Source organism: Chroicocephalus ridibundus, chromosome 3 (assembly GCF_963924245.1).
Source record: "Chroicocephalus ridibundus chromosome 3, bChrRid1.1, whole genome shotgun sequence".
In the NCBI taxonomy this organism is placed as follows: Eukaryota; Metazoa; Chordata; class Aves; order Charadriiformes; family Laridae; genus Chroicocephalus; species Chroicocephalus ridibundus.
The window spans coordinates 43,608,291-43,626,347 of NC_086286.1; the positions used below are offsets into that span (position 1 = coordinate 43,608,291).

General features: G+C 38.0%; 1 protein-coding gene across 2 annotated transcripts in view; it reads left to right on the forward strand.

The window, feature by feature from the left end:
• The window catches only part of PLD5 (phospholipase D family member 5), a 179,826-nt gene that overhangs the window by 36,812 nt on the left and 124,957 nt on the right, over positions 1 to 18,057 (forward strand). The window contains exon 1 of one of the 2 annotated variants that reach the window (XM_063328930.1): positions 3,206 to 3,454. The exons of the other annotated variant lie outside the window; for it this stretch is intronic. Coding sequence (XP_063185000.1) covers positions 3,452 to 3,454 — 3 coding nt within the window. The 5' untranslated portion in view covers positions 3,206 to 3,451. Of the gene's footprint in view, positions 1 to 3,205; positions 3,455 to 18,057 lie in introns of those variants that run through there. 2 annotated transcript variants of the gene reach the window in all.

Genomic DNA, 18,057 nt, shown 5'->3' on the forward strand with positions numbered 1-18,057 from the left:
TTGCTTTACATTTGCTATCTCTTAATACAACTGTTCAATTGTTGCAGGTTGAGGGCTCTAGTGGGAAGGTTTATGTGCTGCAAAGAACATGCATATGTGAAATATAGTAGATCTGGCAATGCAAGTTATTTTCATCATAAAAATAGATTACTTTTAATCCAATTTCAGTTTTTCAGCCTCGTTGTGCATTTAGAGCTATGTGGCCTGCTCGCTACATTTTTGCAGGTGCCTAAAGAATGTCATCAGATGCCTTTGAGAGCTTTCATTTCATTTTTGAAATAGCCTCTGAAGCACGGGTCTCCTAATGACAAATTAATCTGTTGAGGGGGTAAAGTCTGTCAATATATACCTGCCCCTGCATGAGAGGGTTGTAAGTAGTCAGCAAGGATTAAATTAAGGGTTTTAACTCAAACCTGGGAGGAAGAGGGTTTCCTCTTTTACAGAGGAGAAATTCTATGCGTGTCCAGAAAAATTAAGCTCCCTTTTGCTTGAGGATCCTTTAAGAATTGAAGGGGGGGGAAGAAAAATAATTTCATCTTTAAGGCTTATGTAGATGTAAAAGTTGAAGTTGACGTTTAAACTATTGTAGTTATACCAGTACACAAATCTTTCCCTTGGTGGATACTCCTTTTTCTCAGTGTGTGTGTTGGGAGGAGTTTCAAGCAAATGAAAAAGGTAGCCTTCTTTTGAAGCAAGAGCGCTAATGCTAAAGTCAGTCAGTTAACTTGAAGGATTTTTTTTTTCTGTCTGTATAGTTGTATTGATAGGACTTGTTCTGTATACTAGTGTCTTTTAATTGGATTTAGGAGATGATATTTGCACTTGAATTGGGGAGGTGTGTTTGTTAAATATGAGGAGACTGTGACAGAATTCACTCTGAAATTTGTATGCTATCGATTAATTCTTAACCGTTTGGTAAAAAATTGCAGCATCCTCACTTCTTACCGGACAGGCAGAGTTGAAAATTGTTTGCATGTATGCATAGGGCCATATCACGCTGTTCCATACATTCTTTGTGTAGAAATATATAGGGGCAAGATTTTGTTGCATGTCTTCATGTTCAACATCTGATCACTGTAGATCTTTGTGACTATAAGAGTTTCAGAAATGCCAAGGACCACAGGAAAGGTCTGCACAGACTAACAAGATGGCTGAAAACATTCTGATGGAAAAGTTTTTATTCCTAAAAAGAGCAAGCCTTCTGCAGTCTGATCATTGCAATTCAGTTGTTTCAAAGAATTGTCAGTTCAGTCCCAGTGATGTTACAAGTGGAGCCTCTCTGATGGGAATCCCATTAGCAGTCAGACTAACACAGCTGTATGATTTGTTTACTGTCACTGCCAAAGTTCTGGTGTGGCACTGAGCACTTCCCAGTGCATCTCCTGCTCGCTCGGTGCTGCTGAAACTGCTCAAGGCAAAGTCTCTGTAGACACCTTTCTGGTCAAACAGAGAGACCAGTGCTCTATTCTGATTCTCTTTTCCTGTAAGCTACTTTCTATACTGTTGTCTGTTCTCTTCCTGAAATTTTGTCACTTGGTTTCATAGAACCTGTTTTGCTTAGTTTTTCCATCCTACCATCTTAATCACTCTTTCAATGCCTCTTTCCACTCCATCTTGCTATGTTTCTTAAGGGTTGAACCATGGTCCCTTTCTTCGATTTTCATCAGATTCTCTCATCTGTAAATACAAATCAAATTAATCTTTGTCGCGATGGCTTGCAAATGAATTTCTTTATTCCAGACCTTTCCTCTTCAGCTGGAGCTAAAGGAGAGCTTGTGGCTATTCAGCTAGATATCAACAGCTCAACATGACTAAAACAGACCTTCTGTAGACTCCCCTACTGCTGCTTCCTTGTCACTCTGGAAAACAACCTAATCTTGCCATGATGTCCGTAACATGTCTGTCAGTTACTACTTTGTTCTTTCTCTAAGTTCAAAGACAACATTGTCATTGTTTTTAATGACTAAAACTTACTTCTTAGAATAAGTCTCTTGCTGTTTCAACAAACAATCAAAACTTCCACCCAGCTCTTCTTCACCTTTTAAAGAAACTTGTCAATTAGTCCAGCATCCTTTGCTTTCTTCAGGTCAGTTCTGCACTCTCATACCCATTCAAATGGATTCAGTGAAAATCATTATTGCATCCTGTTGCAAAGAGAAGAGACGAAAGCTATGACTATCTCTTCTGAATTTCTTTTCCTTCCTTGCACAGAGCATGGTCTTAATGTTTCTAGACCTTCATAAACTCTCAGTCATTGCAGAAGCATCTCTCCATCCTCTTTCACCCATCCATTAAAATTTCAGGCTCAGTCTTGTGCACTCTTAGTGCAATAATATGCTTTCTCCTTGAGAACATCTCCAGGGCAGTCTCCATAGCCTCTTGATGACCCTTTCTTTAAAACACATTTATTGTGATGACCAAAAAGCTTGGAAATCGTCAGGTTGGTGGGATATTAGTCTAAGTACCTATCAAACTAGCCAATATTGTCTGATTTGGTTCCTTCTGCCTCCTCCTCTGTCATCTCTTACTGTGTTCTTTGATGACAACATCCATGGCAAGGAGTCAGGACTGTCTTTGTTCAGGTTTTTGTTTGTTTGTTTGTTTTTGTATCACACCCAGCTCAGCAGCATCCTTAGTTGTCACTGAGAACATTAAGATGGTTATAATATTTGCTAAGTAATTAATCATAGTTACAGCATTGCAGAGAGATTTTCTGTGGTGTATATTCTTGAGAGGGGTGGGGGTAGAAGTGTGTAGTAAAAACGCCAGTTGATCATTTCATCCTTTTGGAACTTTTCACCTTGTCTTCACTAGGAAAAAAGTGTTTTTTAAAAAAAGCCAACAAGGAGCAACTGCGTTGCAAATAAAAGAGGCTCGTAGCTAATCTGAAGGAGCATTTGGCTGCCTCACAAAAGCACTGTGTATTTTGGCAAAGTTAGGAGCTTTGGCTTAGGAAGATTCATGTTTGGAATAACAGGGTGTGTTGCAAGTCAAAATTCAGGTATCTTGGCAGAGATGTATGCATAATCTGGCATGATGCCTTTCTGCACTGTGCCTAGCTGTAGCAAGTGCTGAAGTCCCTTGTGAACAATATATGAATCTCATTTTGAAGGAAAAAAAAAAAAAAGAGGAGGAGGGAAGAGGAGCCAGGATTTATTTTAACATTTAGTGGATATAAAAAAACAAGTATCAAGAAGCAAAACATTTCCGTGAAACATTCGCTGTGAAAAATTCTGCAACTTCTTGTTGCAAACCTCTCTATCGCTTGGATTGGCTGATTTCCAGAGCATCAAGGCTAGGAATTGAGCGACTGAAATATAATCAGTGGTGATACATTTTAACCACATAAAACATTCTCTGCTTCCAAAGCCTCGGGTGTCTCTAGTAAGCAGTGCAACAGCAACAGCTCCTTGCTGCTGGACTCCAGAGACGGGGAAAATATTGGATCACGATGGTAAGAAGCTCTTTACTTTGTACCAGATCTAGATTATTAGTTTGAAAAGAATGTTTAAAAGATGATGATGAAATGAGTAGGGATCAGTATTGAAACCAAGAAAGCAATGCGTGAGATACAGTGGCATTATCGACGTTTTACTGAAAGAGATCAGCAAAGCAAGTTGGTGACAAGTATCTTTGGCACTGAACATGTTGTGCAGCTTATATAAAATCTTTTAAAATTGGGAAACACTGCTGACTAGAATTTGATGTAAAATGTAAGCCTGTCTACATGTTTTATTACAGAAGGACAGCTGCATGGGCTTTTAAAATAATTTTACATTAGTAACCACTGGCACAGACTTAATGCATATAAATAAACCTATGCTGATAGCTTATGCAGGCTGTATGTTTATATGTTTTATTTTGTTGGGGTTTCGTTGGGGTTTGGGCGTATTGTTTTTGGTTTTTAGAAAGGAGCAGAGATGCTCAGTACATACCTTTGACTTTTATGGAGCTATGAAGTTTTTATTTGTCTGGGTTTTCAATCTGTGAAGACCTGTTAATCACATCGTGTTTCTGTAGTGTAATTGTTTGGTGGGAAAAATAACGAAAGAAAACTTTTCAGGATAGTGATTTTATTCTTAACAATTTGTAACAATTTTAATATTCTCATCTAAATATTAAAACAATAGAAGTAGAATATAAAACACATAAATATAAAATCTGAAATTACTGTAAATTGATACCAATGCTATTGATAGTTTAAAAATGCCTGAAGATAAAATAAAAATGTTCTTATTAGTGGTTTTCTAGTTATTAAAGAATTGAAGAGGGGGATGCTAATCTTGGGAGTGCTTACTTCCAAGACTCACTGTCAAGACTGGGCTTGATGCATATTTCAATTAAAAAAAAAAAAAAAACCAACCCATTCTCCTGTATGGGAACTCAGTCATTTATTTTAAGTGCATACTAAGTCCAGGAATACATTGATTATGAAATTATAGTACATCAGGGTGAAAGGAAAACAAATTACTAAATAAGTCTGAAGAGTACTGAAATATGGTTACTTCACAGCCCAGCTGATGTGTGGGAAATTATTCTCTTTGTGATTCAAATGGAAGAGGAGATTTTTTTTTAAAAGAGCAGTGATGGAAGTTTGAAAAGTGTACAGCAGATGTGAAACTGTGTCTGATTCGGTATTTTTTATCTTTCTTGTGTATTTCTTGTTGCTCAGCAGTATGAAAATTAGAATGCAAGAACTAAAACTATCACTGAGTGCTTTCTGATCTTTTTCTTTTCTAAGTGATTTAACTGAATGTCAAGAAAAACACTGAAATACAGTAGATAGTAAATCATGTTATCTTGGCCTATATTTTCCAGGTTATGACTGTAAACACACTTTAATATATCAATGTTTTATGTTTTCCTTCTCAACATGCAGCAAAGATTACAAAATCAATAATTGAATGGCAACCAGGCTGTAAGCTTCTTGGAAAGAAGTTTACTATGAATCTAAGCAAGGTGGTTATTATTACTATTTTCTTGACAAAAATGCCCAATGTTGAGTATCCATTAAATAATGCCGTGGTAGTGAAGGGGCTTCGATATATTGTTGTTTCTTGTCAGAAACGAATGTGCTCATAGTTAGTATTATCTTCTATCTAAATTTTGGTACAGGAAAACATTGGAGACAGGAGATCTGGCAGCTTTTCCTATTGGAAAAACAGAACTTAACTGTTATGATAATTATTATTAACAAATGAGGTTATATACTTCCAGGTGTGTGATTCCTTAGTTCCTATGTAAGTCAAATACAGATACGCTTCAGTAACTGCAATTTAAGGAAAACATTTCCTTCATGTTCTGCCACGTATTTACTCTTGATAAAGTTTAAGCCAAAGTAAACTTGCTTTGTGTCCTGCTTGACATGGATTAATTGGGTAACTAGAGCAGGTAGTTCACAGGGGATCTATTTCTCTCAATTTGGATTGCCTCGGCAAGGGTCTTTCATATGTTGTTGAACGAAAAAAAAAAGAATAAAATAAAAAAGAGACACCCCACCCCCCTGCCAAAGATGAACCCTTAGTAGTAATCAGCTGTGTAATAAATGGCACATCTAGTCCAAAGGGAACAGTCTCTTACTTACAATTTTAAAATTATTTCTTTCAGAATGAAATGGTCTTAAAGAGGTCAGAGTTGCAAGCTGTCAAATGCTTTAGATATCCAGGTTAAATTATTCAAAGTGTTTTTTCTAATAACTCTAAGGAACAAAAGAAAAATTACAAATAATGTACTGGCCTTACCTGAAAAATTGAAAAGTTGGGAACATGACTATTGCAGTGCTAAATTTCTAATAAAGTATCATCTAGGATTAGTGCAAGAGATGCTGGGTATGGCAGAGTTTCTCTTAAGTGTTTTTCTGTTGCAAAATTTAAAAAAGCCTACTCAACAATTGAATGCCTGATTCATCGAAATGAATTTAGGCTATATACTTTTTTTTAATCACAGTGATTAAATAAAAGTCTGTAAATGTAGTCCTATATTTAAGAGGCATACTATAGGTATGTAAGCTATGTAGTTTATATGTAATATAAAGTATGTTTAGGGAAAGGAAAAATAGCTTTGTATCTGCTATGAAGTTAATTCAAGATTTAATAATATTCTCAGGTTTTACTGTTTTCATTTTTTTTGCTTTGTTCTCCTGCCAATTTTTTGGCAAAAAATAGTTTGTTCATTCAGAAGTAGTTATGCTGGCTCTCATAATGCTACTGCTGAAAATGTTTTGAAGAATTTTGTCAGAAGAAATCTGATGCAGTACAACTTTGGTGAAATCACAGGTTTTGTGTGTGTGTTCAGTACTAACTTATATGCCTCGACTAACTTTTGGCACAGTTTGGTTCAGGTGATCTGTCAGAGCTGTGCGACAGGCTGTACACCACACTAGTAAGTCTGTGCAAGTGAAATACACACTTGCATGCTCCACAAATATTGTTTGTGAAAGACAAAGAGTATCCACTTTGACCTGTAGTTTAAATGTAATGCTGAAATATCTCGAGGTATATATTAGAGTTTATTCATAATGAAATAAGCTTGTGTTTTAAAATCTCAGCATTCATGTTTATGGAGCCTGAATACTTTCATTGAACAAAATATGGCAATAAGCAAGGTTTATGCAAAGATTCCCTAAACCAGATTAGTTTTTTGGTGGTGGTGGATTATTATTGTTTTTTTTTAAGCCATTTTCCTTTTGATTCTTCCTTTGGATTCATTATCAATATACTCTGTAGATCAGCTTTTGCTCTCTGAAATCCATCTTTTAAAGTGTACCATTACACTGGCAGTACAACTTAAAATGAGTTGCTTTCAGGAAGTTATAAATTATTTGCTATGCTTTACATAATGTATTAGCATGTCTGCTGCATCTGTGTTCAAGACAGGGTTTTATTCTTTCATCCATATGATATACGAAGAAACTATTAAAAAGGGATGCTTTTAGTATTAGTCTGTCCTTCTGGCTTTTATCCTGTCATGCTGTCAAAAACGAAGGTTGGTGAAAATGAAGGCAGGGGAAAAGGTCAGTCTGGTCTGTAGGTGAAATAATTGATGGGAGCAGCTTCCTGAGAAACAGAGCTAAAGTGGAAAGATGGCTGGATATATCTTATGATGTACTGCTGTGCATAGTTGTTCTTCTACTTCATGACCATATTGAGGCTACTGAAAATAATTAAAGCTGAGATTTACTGTGGATCTCTTACATAAAAAAGGTTTGGAGAAGACAAAAGGATACTGACAACTTTATACCCATTTGATAGTGTACAGATGTAAGTAGAGCCAGTTATGGAGTTGTGCCCTGAAGGATACGTTTCCAGTGCTTGTATAAGGAGTGTGCTCTGTTCAGAACTGAGACTGCGTAATATGTTGTGGTTGGAGACACGATGCACAGTTTGGCTGGATTTCCAGGCTTGCTTCACTACACAGAGTGGTGATGGGAAGCTACTATACCTAAAGAAATTCTCTAGACCTTGCGCTTGAGTTTTCAGTCAACTGTAAATCTGTTTTTAAGAACTTTTTATTTAAACACATTTTCCAATGTTGCTGTGTTGCCTGTGGACACGGCTGCATAGTCAGCCCTAATGTATCATCTAATAATGAAGTGGACAACTCAGAGGTGAGTGCCATCTACTCCACTAGAACTATGCCGGAGGCTCCACTTCCCGTCTGGTCATCAAGATACACCTTGAGTATATGATTAAAGCTTTTGGATCATAAAGATTTTGGAAGGAGACTCGCAGCAGGATGTTGGCAAGCTTTGGTGTAGATTCTTATTCAGTTGAGAGATTAGATAAATCCTGTGTTGAAACCCGCAGCCATTCTGCCTTCCATTGCCATAGTAGGCATAGGATGGCTTTCTTAGTAGTCATGGCTTTAACTCAATAGTGCTAACCTTTTGGGTAGGTCAGAAATGTTCTGAGACCATGTGTTGCAGTCTTTTCTCCCCTGATGTGATGGGGTGTGACTTTCATCACATGACTTTTATGTGATACTTTTCCGTGTCACAGGACAGGAGGTGCTGCATGTGTGTCAGACTACCAGGCTAGAGGGTGATGACATGTTCCTTCCTGTGAGTGGACATACACATATCCAGTAACAGGGAGAACTCTGTTTGGGTCATATAATGGGTATTTATTTGGCCAGGTGATGACTGAGACTGGACATTCATTAGGGAAAAATGGCAAGGAGGAGGATGCTGTAGGACTACACCTCTGATTTAACTTTTCCCCTGTCGATACTTTTAATAGTTTTTGTTGTGGTCCTTCCTGCTCTGAAAGAAAAATATGTGTGATGCAGTATAGATTTTTATCAGCGTTATTTCTGGAAAGTTTGGGAAGAATATGTACTTGATTTGGCCCAAAGTAACCAAAGAGCTGCTACTTTGCTGACCTCTGACTCATTCAGGTAAGAATGAAAGATCTGCCATTGGCTGAAACTGGCCTACAAAATTTATTTCAGAAAAAGAAATGCTTCTCATCTTTTTTTTTTGTTTGTTTTCATTGGAGAAATAGAAGGGACTAATCTCAGAGAGTGCTGAAAAACTCCATGATGAAAAGGTCCTGTAAGTCAATTAAACTTTATTCAATTCTTTTCTGACTCTACTAAACTTGTTTTATGCACTACTGTTAATTTTCTTACTTTTCTCTTTGTAAGATTGTCAAAAGCGATAGGCATGTTAAAAAGAGACTTTTTTTCTCTCCTACTCTTCATTCCACTATTACAGAGGATCGATCACAAAAGCAGCACTTGCATCTAATAATTTTTCCGCTACAGCACAGGTAGAGACAAAATTGGTTTCCTTGCACATGCAAAGCATAAGAAAATGAGCTCTATGTGAGGGATGAATACAACATACTAGGAATGCTATAGGCAGAATATATTAAGGTCTCTGCTAGCGTCTGTTTGCTGCAGAGGTCATCATGCAATCATGCTTGTAGTTAGCTGCTTCCTTTTTGTGCGCTTGGGCTGGTCCTGAATTGCATTTCCTCTCTCCCTCCGTGTGGTGTGGTCCTGTAGCCAGCAAGTGATGGGGAGTTCCCTCATCTCCAGCTGCACCTCACGTATACCTTCTGTTTCAAGGTCATTAATATATTCATCATCCAAAGCTAACTGCTCAGTTTGGGCTTCTGGGAGGTTGCAGAATCATAGAATCATAGAATCTTCATGGTTGGAAAGGACCTTTGAGATCGAGTCCAACCATACACGCACATAAAAAAAAAAAACAAAAAAAAAACAAACCAACACAGCCTACAATCTCTGCCGCTAGAGCATGCCCTGAAGTGCCACATCTAGATGTTTCTTAAATACCTCTAGGGACGGTGACTCAACCACCTCCCTGGGCAGGCTGTTCCAGTGCCTGACCACTCTTTCAGTAAAGTAATTCTTCCTAATATCTAATCTAAACCTCCCCTGCAGCAACTTCAGACCATTTCCTCTGGTCCTGTCATTATTCACTTGGGAGAAGAGGCCAACACCAACCTCTCTACAACCTCCTTTCAGGTAGTTGTAGAGGGCAAAGAAAGAAGAGCTTGAAAGGTTGAGTCCTGAAATAATCTTTTATCTTAGTGGTGTTGGTAGATTTGATGGTTTTGGAGTTGGGAGGTAATTGCTGTATTGCTAGATCCTGAGAAAGGAGGCAGTCAAAATTTTGGGTTTAAAAGCTTGTTGGAAGCAAAAAAAAAAAAGCTAGGAAACTGTTATTATGGATGTGGATTTGGGTGGATTGAGAACATGTTCTTTAGGGTGACAGTAGTTCGTTCCTCTGATGCTTTGCAATAATAGCATTTGTTGTGTGTGCCATTGCACAAACCCATTGCTTGTTTTTTCCTTTGAAGAAAAAAAAACAAACAACAGAACTCCTTCACAGGCTTACTATTTATAACTTTTATCAAATGTGTATTTAGGTATTTTACTTCATATAGGGAGCAGTACTGCAATCTAATAGGACAAGTGTATGTATAGTTAAGAGCTTGGAAAAAGGAAACAAATCTAAGAGTGTACCAGGATACGTGAATCTTTCTACTGTATCAATTTCAGAACTCCTTGAAGTCATGTCAAATACAAACAATGTAATGTAAGAAATTATTTTTGAGAGAGAACATGCAATTTCTTAACTGTGTTATAGAAGGAAGTTTATTATACAACACTTTAGAATTTATATGACTTCGTGTTACATTCATGTCTGTAGTTGTTTTGGGGTTTTTAGCATATCACGAGTCCCCAAAATGCTATGTAATGTTTTGCTTCCAGGCCTGATTGAAGAAGTGCAGTGGAAAGTAGACGGTGAAAATGAATTGGCACAGCAGTTTACTCTGGGGGAGGGGGTCGGGGGGGGTGTTCATTGAAGCTGTCAAGTAACTTTCCTCAACTGTTATTTAAAGAACAAAACCCAGTGCAATCCATGTCATTGTAGCTGAAAAATGGGAGTTAAGCCATTGTTCTCTATTTTAAAGCCAGACTTTCCAGTTTGCTTTACAGTAAACTTTCCTACTGAGTAAGAATTATGTTAGGATGTTGCAATTGACTGCACTATACTGAGATGTCATAGTAACTGGAGTTGAGTGTTCTTGCTGGTTCTGCTTTACATTTTGGTATTAAGTCTTGCACAAAGAGCAGAGCAGAGATTTTGACCTAGACAGAATCTTAGAAATTGAGTGAAGGATGATGCATTCAGCCAGCATTAATTTGAGAGAAATCCCAACCAAAACCATGAAGCTGAAATTCTGTCAGGTATAAGAGGTTTCATAGCCTAAACCTATATAACTGACCTTTAAAAAAGTATCTGCTGTTGGTTTTAATGGTCAAAGTGATACCCACAGCTGAATATGGCAAACTTGTGGAATCTAGATATGGAGATTATAAGCTTACATAGGTCTCTTGTATTTTCAGTAGTGGCATGTATATTTTCTGCTGAGTGTCTGATCTCAGACTATGTTGTGTAAATGTGTATGTATTTTTTTTTAAAGCAAAACCATAATTTATGAATGGACTCTTGGGAAATGGATGCAGGACATAGAAGACCATGCTTAGTTTAAAATTTTTACTACCTTTAGGACCTGACGCTTGCTAGGATGAAGTGAGAAGCATATCATTTATTGTGTTATAAACACTCTTCTATCTTAAATTCTAAAATAGTTGTTTCCTGGAGGAGGCTTGGAATATAAACTGATGTACCTGACAGTTAATTAAAATTCAGTGTTGTTTGTTCTTGCTTAAATTAGTGAAGAAAAGCTTCTAGGAAACACCATAGAGAATAACATTCTGAAGATTTCAAATTATTTTGAAAGATGAGAATTCCCATGACTCAATTCCTTAAAGAGTGGAAACATAATTCAGATGCTTTTTTACCACCTGTCACATTTTTTTGCATTTTTAGAGCAAATATTTTCTCTCTCTCATAAATAAATAAAAGGAGTGAACTGCAGAGAGAGCCTCTTATTTCCTTTTTTACCCAGCAGGTTGTTTTCTGAATCCTAGTTAGTGAACTACATGCAGATACTACTTCTATTATAGCATTGTAACCCACCTGGACAAATGCATACCTAGCGGGAGTCCAATTGTTTCATTAAGTTACAGAAGGAATTGGCTGGTATTGTTGTACAAATCAGAGAATAGCATGTGTAATTGGTTTTGTTTGTAATGTGAAATCACTGATTAGCCAGTTAATACATTTTTTTTTTCCCATGCACACAGCCTCCTACACACTGAAAGATGCAAAAAAATAGTATAAAAATAAGTTTAAGCTATGATAATTAGGTCTCCAGATGTCTGATTCCTTGGTTTAGAAAACTGCACAAGAGCTTATCTATTCCTGAAATAAAAATGATTTAGATAGTCCAAAACCTCTTTTATGATTGCCCATCTGCCAGCGTGTATTTCATTTTTCATGTGGTAAATAAAATTTCTCAGTAATTCTTTAAATCATTGCTGCACAGCTCATTGCAGAGATCTCATGCTTGCTACTACTGACAAACAGAAGGCAAAAAGACTAGCAAAACATGCAGAGCACCCATACTAGGCTTGCAAGGCAGGAGCCCATCATGGAGAGGGGAATAGTTCATTGGATTTATGCAAGGTATTAACCACTTGACCTGTGTTGTTTCTCTGTTGCCCCTTTCAAAAAATGCAGGTACATACTGAGGGGGATGGGAAAGGCATTTTTCCAAGCTTTCTTGTTGGGTTTGTGCCATTAATTTCCCCTTATAAATCAGGCACTCGGATTTTAAGCTGTCCTTTCATGTTATGCATTCTAGTGCAGCAGACTGGATTCATATCTGTGGTTAGGTAGACAGACACGTGTAGGTCTTCGTGCTTAAATTTAGAGTCTTACCTTGTTCAGATTTTTGAAAGGTCACTTCTTGGGTCTGACAGGTTGTGGGTGCTGACACATTGGCAAATCAAGACCTTTCTATACTTTATACTGAAGTCACAACTGGAAAAGAGGAATCTTATGTTCTGGAAACTGTGGACTGACTCTTGCATATTTTGCTAGAGGTGCAGTTAATCAAAACAGCTGCAGCTCAGAACACCTGGAAGTTGTGCAGCTCTTAAATGTCTAAATGTAAATTTAAGAATCTAATTTTAAGCAGGCAGATTTGATCATTTTGCTCTTGGTTACCCAGGAAACCAGTTAATTACTATGCATTTGCTTCAGCACTCTGCATGCAGCTTTTAAAACATTTTATTATAATTTTTCTTTTATTTTGTCTTAAGCTAGTGTTTGTAGAAAGGGCTGGCTTGACAGCTCTGGCAAATGAAATAGTCTGCCTGCCCACGGAATATGTGCTCCCTAGACAGTGGCAGTCCAAACTTCCTCATGCTGTTTTGTCAGTGTGCCATAACTTTTCTTGGAGCGGGGGGGAAGAGCGGAAGAGTTGGAGCAGCAGGTAGGGTCCTTGTACCATCAAGTCTTTGCCACAAAATATGTAAGCATTGTTGGGGAAAAATGACCTGTATTTTCCTCCGAGCAGAGAAAGCACTGCAGCTCAAAACTGCATGAACTCAAGGTCTGGAAACCTATCCCCAGTCTGCAAACCATCATCAAGATCATAACCTTGATCATGCTGGGATGTTGCAGCTGGCGGTGGTGACAGATGATCTTATGAACTAAGCAGAGTTTTCCTTGCTCAGTGCTGAGGCAAAAGGATTTTCAAAGAGTTCTGGTGCTGAAGCCTTCAGCAAAAAGTCCTGGGATGATATTTGCAAATTAGAGGTGGAAGTGGGAACTAAAATGTTAAAACTGCAGCTTGTTTTGCATCGCTTTCCAAATGCTGATCAGAGTATGCACAGTTTATTGCTGCAGTTTGTCTTGGGGATGACTTTTGTTGAGATAGATGTATAATATAAGTCCTGATAGCTACAAATCACCTAGCACTCCTAGAAAAACACGCAGGAAGCAGTCAATCTCTTCAACAAGTGGTTTACAGCTCTTCTGGTTCAGTTAGTTAGTAGCTTAAAAATCATGGAGGATCACTGCCAGAATCATACTGCTGTTCTTTAATGCTTGCTGTGAATTAACAAACGTTTCAACAAAAATAATAAGATGGTAACAATGGAGCATATCCATGACATCTTTTAATTTCACAGATCTTTGCTTTATTATGACTGAAAACCAAAATATAGAAGGAATGTTCACGTCATCCACCTTCAAGCATCTGGCTTAAATAGCTACATTGCTTCATAATCACTTTTTTCTGTGCAGCTTCTGTAGTTATGAGAGAGGTTATCCAGGAAGTTGTCAAGACCATCTCTATTCAAGCTGTGCTTCCAAGGTAGCTTAAATGAGTCCAGGCTGCATATTGCTGCCCTGCCATCACTTGTAATGAACCAGTTCCAGGATCTGCTTTCTTGAAAACTAATCAAAAGTTTTGGACTTTTGGGGTGAAAGACTGCTGCAGGGGAGAGTTTTGGAGACTTCGATTTGGCTCATAAAGGCAAGAGTATTGCTAAGCATAAATGAAAATTACAGTATGTTAAGACTGTGAGAGCACAAAAGAAAACACGGGAATTTACTCTCTGGTCATGAAAGTTGCTTGGGGGACTCTTGTTCTTTGTTGTTTTGAATTACTGAATCATTTTTCTTAGCTTTCTCTATCAGGTTATACTTTCAAGTTCATCTCTTAAGTTCTGAGAAAGAGCTATAAATTCTAGTGGGTTTCCTCCTGCAGACTGTATAATATGAAGATGCTTACATTACTGGTCCTCTAAACTTATTGAACCTTTTCAACATCTAAATTCAAGATTCATTGCTGCTTTTAATGTTACTCTAAGAAATTCATGGTGCATTAATGTAACTCTAATTGTGCTGTAAGGATTGGTCTCATACATGTTGCATCTTCTTTAAATGAAAAGAAGCAGGGAGAGTGCATAGGAGAAAATGGAAAACATCTCGTTTGTCATCTGAATTAAAATATATTCTTCCTACCCGAAGAATCAATATTTTTAGAAGGCGAGGAACGCTATGTTTTACTGTCTTGATGACTATTAGGGGTTCTTAAGTTTTGGAAACCAGTAATCCAGAAAAGAATTCTGTAGTGGATTTGCATTTGTAGGTGTAAGGAATGTGGGTCTGTTATGGAGATGTTAGAATGTATTTATAAATTAGGAGTGAGATCCTGCTTCATAACACTGTAAAAATTTTAATTTTTGACACCTAGCGAACCTTATTTTACTGGTGTCAACTGATTATTTTTGTTGTTGGTTTGGTTTGGTTTTTCGTTCTATTTGAGTAACTTCAGTTTTTTTCATAGCTGGTTTTGTGGTCCTAGGAGCATGGCCTGGTAAACTCTGAATTATTCACAGAATTGATGTAGATCATGTATTTTTACTGCTGGGTGGTTTGCCCCCTCAAACCCGAATAGAGAAGAACGGGACTAGAATTTAGAGTATGAGAGCGCTGTCAAAATGCAGAAGAGACTAGATTCTTGTTTACTCTGTTGAGATTGGCCAAAGAAATAGCCAAAAATTTTCCAGTTGCAATGGATTGCTTGTATTTGTTTTTCCTCTGTGTTAGCCAACCACAAACAGACACATTTTACCTAGCTGTAAGATGGCGAGTACAGTTATCTTCCCTATATGGTTTATTAGTCGCTAATCCTATTTAGTAGAAACCTTTATCAACTACAGCCTTGTCAAGTTTCCAATGGGACTAGCAGAACTTTTTCATTCACCTTAATGATATCAACACAGTGAATTTTGTGCCAGTTCCATTAAATTCAATGGATCTTGCTTCACCCATTGACATTGAGTGTATGATTTGTCCTTATTTACTGAGAGTCATACAAATCTTTTGTAATTGTATCAACTCAGGGAGCTTGAAACGTATCCTTTTTATTTTTTTTTCCAGTGGTGATGAGTATCTTTACCTTTTGTTACAATCAGAGTCTATTCGAAACACGCAAAACCCAACTTATTAAAATGTGTGTTAAAGGCAAAATAGAGATAATTCTGAGGACTAGACTTCTAAGTGTCTGTGAGGTACTGCTAGAATAAATTTATCTTCCAGTATTATTTGGGAAAGAGGAGCAGGCTATATAGCAAAAGTATACAGTACGTTTGTGTATGTAGTTATGAAGATTCATTTGCATTGGTGCTTGTGTTTATATGAAATATATATATGAGATCATATAAATCCACAGATATAAGAGCTGTTCTTACACTACATAAGCACTACTTTTTCTACATAATTCTTAAAATGAAAAACAAATAGAAAATCAAACTACTGTCTTCATGAATCTAGTGTACTTGCTATGTGGAAGCTATGTTTTGACACAGAACACGTGGTAGTGTTTGGGACTGGGGAGCTCCAAGGTCTCATACAATAATAAAGAACAAGTGCATGCCTCTGAAGGCTAGGACTAATACGTTATTAGGTGGGTTTAGATTGATAGCATTACTTTTTTGATAAATTGAATCGGATGTTGTTTGCATCACATCAGACAGTGCTTAATACTAGGTTTATTTTTTAACATTGGAGCCAGTTTTCTGAATTCATGTTGGTGCTGTTGTTTTTATTGAGGTCATTAATTTTAATAAACTCAAGTAACACAAATAGGTTATTACTGTCATAAATCCAAGTACAAATGGCCTTAAATTTTTAAAGATCTATGTAAAGGAGCGTCTCAGTCTCCCTCCTCTTCCTATGCCATGAATAAAACTTAGTGAACAGCCCAAAGGTTTAAATTTTTTTCTAGTAATACATCTCCTTTGTAAAGCTGAAAGACTAATGTTAATATTGACTCTATAGTGATGTGCAAGAAGAAAGAAACCTTGAAAAAATCCTTCAGACTAGATACTCTAACGAAAGTCTCCTGATTAGTGAGAGTTCAGGCTCATAAAAAGCCTAACAGGTTACTACGCATACACACTCTGGAATTATGGTAAATGCAAGGTAGTTCAACTAAACATGGGATTTATTGCAATCTAAGGGCATACAAAAAGTGTGAATTTGTTGCTGTGTTTTAAGTTAAATAGCTACAGAATCAGATTGTATGCTCAATCTTTGCTTAAACATTAGGATAGCTTACATGTGATCACTCAGAAGTGACACTCAGGGTCCCTAAGCAGGAGCAGCTGAGACCCCTCTGTCATGGGTGACAGCCTGTGTGCAAGGCAGTGACCTCCCTGTGTCTGCAAGGCATGCCCCTAAAAACGGTGGTCAGTGAAGTTGTCCTTTGGTGTGGATTTTGAGACATTAACAACTGCAGTAAAATCCTTTTCCAGGAATGCATTTGCCTTGCTGTGGGAGGTGTAGGCTGCTTTACACAGTGGGCACCATTGGCCAGGGTGCTATATGAACTGGGGGCTTCCATGGGGAACAGGGTCCAGCAGGAGCAGGGGCTCCCCATGGGGACTGTCAGGGCAGGGCCTGGTGGCCAGGGCCCGTCCTGCCACCCCAGCCAGGGAGGAGGGCAGCTGGGGGGTGCCAGACATTGTGACACAGGTGGCTCCAGCTCAGCAGGGCCCGAGGCAGGGCAGGACTGTGGGGAGCCGGTGACCGTCCCTGCTGCAGTGTTGCTGGGACAGGGACTGATGGCTCCAGGGGCTGACATGGGGTACTGGCCCATGGGCAGGTGTGGGGAGCCCCTGGGCACTGGGCAGGACCGGTAAGGTGTGTGGGTGGCCTCAGGGCCCAACTACCACCTGTGCTGTATGGGTATTTCCTTAGTACTGTGCGTGCTGTCATCTGTTATCTCCCTTGAAGCTGTTGAAATCAAAAGAAAATACAAGTGGTGGACACTCAGAATTGGTATTTTCTCTTATAAATGAATATATTACTAATGTTGAGTAGGCAGCGTGTCTCACAACAGTAAGACCCTGAAATACAGTCCTGGAGTGTTTAGCCAGCGTTGTTCTCCAGGAAGGGCATACCAAGAACATGAGAGCAGCTGTACCAACTGAACATCCAGCCAGCCTGGTGTCCTGTCTCTGATAAAACCCTGGCAAAGAGGGAAGAAAATAAACCGAAACATTGTAATCTCCAGTTACTGGAGTTGGTATCTTTGTCTTTACTAGCTCCCAGGGCTTTTCTCCATTCACGGAGAAAACCCAAAGAAATCTGTTTTCAAATCTATGTAAGCTTCTAGCATCTATGGTGTCCCATGGCAAGGGGTTCTACAATTTAACAATGCCTTGTGTGGAAGAGTACCTTTTTCTATTCATTTTGAACTTGCCAAAATAATTAATTTAATGCCCTCTAATGTTTATATTGGAAAAGGCAGTGAATAGCTGTTTCTTAGTCATCTTTTCCATGACACTTATGAATTTATATTTCTGTCACATTCCTCCCTTAGATCTTTTTCCAAGCTGAAGACTTCTAGTGTATTTAATCTTTCTTTACACAGAAACATTCTAGACTTTGATTGTCCTTTTTATCTTTTTCCATACCTCTTCCAGTTGTTCTCAGATTTTTTTTTTTTTTTTTTTTTAAATGAGTGGACCAGAACTGCATGTGGCTTTCAGGTTGTGAGTACATAAATGTGTAAAAATACATAATGTGAAGAAATCTTCTTTGGTGCTTTGTTCCCTTTCTAGTAATTCAGTTTGCCTCTTTGACATCCAGACGCTAAG